General features: G+C 37.5%; 1 protein-coding gene across 1 annotated transcript in view; it reads left to right on the top strand.

Annotated features, from left to right (window-relative positions):
* The window catches only part of LOC107664319 (actin-binding LIM protein 3-like), an 82,325-nt gene that overhangs the window by 54,690 nt on the left and 25,984 nt on the right, over window positions 1-1,651 (top strand). Inside the window, exon 6 of the mRNA XM_016454845.1 lies at window positions 365-371. Within this exon, the coding sequence (XP_016310331.1) occupies window positions 365-371 (7 nt within the window). The remainder of the gene's footprint in view (window positions 1-364; window positions 372-1,651) is intronic.

Raw genomic sequence — 1,651 nt, 5'->3', positions numbered from 1 at the left:
AAATTAGATCTGCCTATGATATTATATTATTAACAAAAAACAAATATTATACCTTACAGTGCAATTTAAGAAATCAATACTTTTTATTATCAAGGATGCAGTAAATTGATCAAAATTATAGTTAAGACATTTGTAATGCAGTTCTTGCTGTTCTTTTGAACTTTCTATTCATCATAGAGTACTGAAAAAATCTATCAGGGTTTTTACAAAAATATTAAGCAGCACAACTGTTTTTAACATTGATAATAATAAGAGACTTTGAAAAACATACAAAAAAAACAAAAACAAATTGACCCCAAACTTTTAAATGGTAGTGTAGTGTTATTTGTTAGAAATATAATGTAAGTTTTATTCTTGTCCACAGACCACCTGTAATACCTTTGTGGACTCCATGTAGAGAACATTCAACCTGAGCAATTGACTCATTACTTAAACACATATACTGTAGTAGTTCTTTGTGATGAGTGACTCGTCTTTATTGCTATTGACACTGAATTACCTGAACTCTGCTGAATAGACAGTGATTACATTGAGTTATACCTGAAAAGAACATGAATTGATCCATCAAGCAGGCCAGGCAGCAAGCCTCCGTTATAAAAAGATCAAGGGCTAAATATGAGGAGATGGATGAAGAAGCCCATACAGACAGGGGAATAAAAACCACCATTTGAAGCACTCTTCCCTCAGAAATACACACTTTTTTCTCTCTCAGAACACTTTTACCATTTATGGTTAACAGATGGCAAAAAATACACCTTGAGAGACTAGTAGAGGATAACGCTTTGAGAGAATAAACAAGTAAGAAAAGCATCACTATTATTGCCTTTGATATTTATTTTTCTTGTTCTTCCTGTATATATATATATTTGTGTGTGTGTGTGTGTGTGTAGTTGCGAATGGAGCATTAAACGTTAAGGCTCTTTACAACTGTTTCAATGGATAGTTACTGAGAGAATGAGTGATCGAGCTAATGAAGAGCCAGTGGGTTGCCCTGTCTTAAGTTTTCCTCCCCTGTGGCTTGTCCTAATATTCTGGCCTTTGACGCTTCATAAGCAAGATTATTTTGGCAGGTACCCCTGGCACCCTTTCTTTTGTTGACTTGCTATTTTCTGACACTTCCTAGTAGGGTTGTGGAGTCATGGAGAGAGAGACAGAGAAGTAAGAGAGACTTTGAGTAATGTGACGGTTGCAGGGGAAGAGAAACATGATGAGGTAGTTTACATACAAATAAGAAAGGAGATAATTTTCCAGCCGAGAGTTCCAGAGTTGATGAAGCTTAATGCTAATACACATGCATTTGAGTGAGATGTGTGTGTACTCACACACAAACAGAGTTCCTGTCGCTCTGTTTGCTCTTATCCCAGTCTGAGTGGCTGGTGTGAAGTGCTCCGTGTTCCAGCGAGAGCTCAAGTCAGGTTATTTATAGCTAGTGGGACACAGGCTGATTTATCTCTATCTGCCTGTTTGATTTGCACTCATTCCCCCTAGGAGACACCTAGTGATACCACATGCGTCTGATCATTTAGAAGCTGACAGCTCACTGATTCCTGGAGCAATGACAGCATACACTATGTCTCTAGCTCAGTGTTTCCCAACCTTTCTCGTGGCACCCTTTGGAAATTTTAACAAATTTGTGGCACCCTACAAAATT

This window comes from Sinocyclocheilus anshuiensis, unplaced genomic scaffold (assembly GCF_001515605.1).
Source record: "Sinocyclocheilus anshuiensis isolate Anshui unplaced genomic scaffold, SAMN03320099.WGS_v1.1 scaffold111, whole genome shotgun sequence".
In the NCBI taxonomy this organism is placed as follows: Eukaryota; Metazoa; Chordata; class Actinopteri; order Cypriniformes; family Cyprinidae; genus Sinocyclocheilus; species Sinocyclocheilus anshuiensis.
Note: the sequence above shows the minus strand (reverse complement) of the source record. Positions and strands in the feature narration are given on the sequence as shown.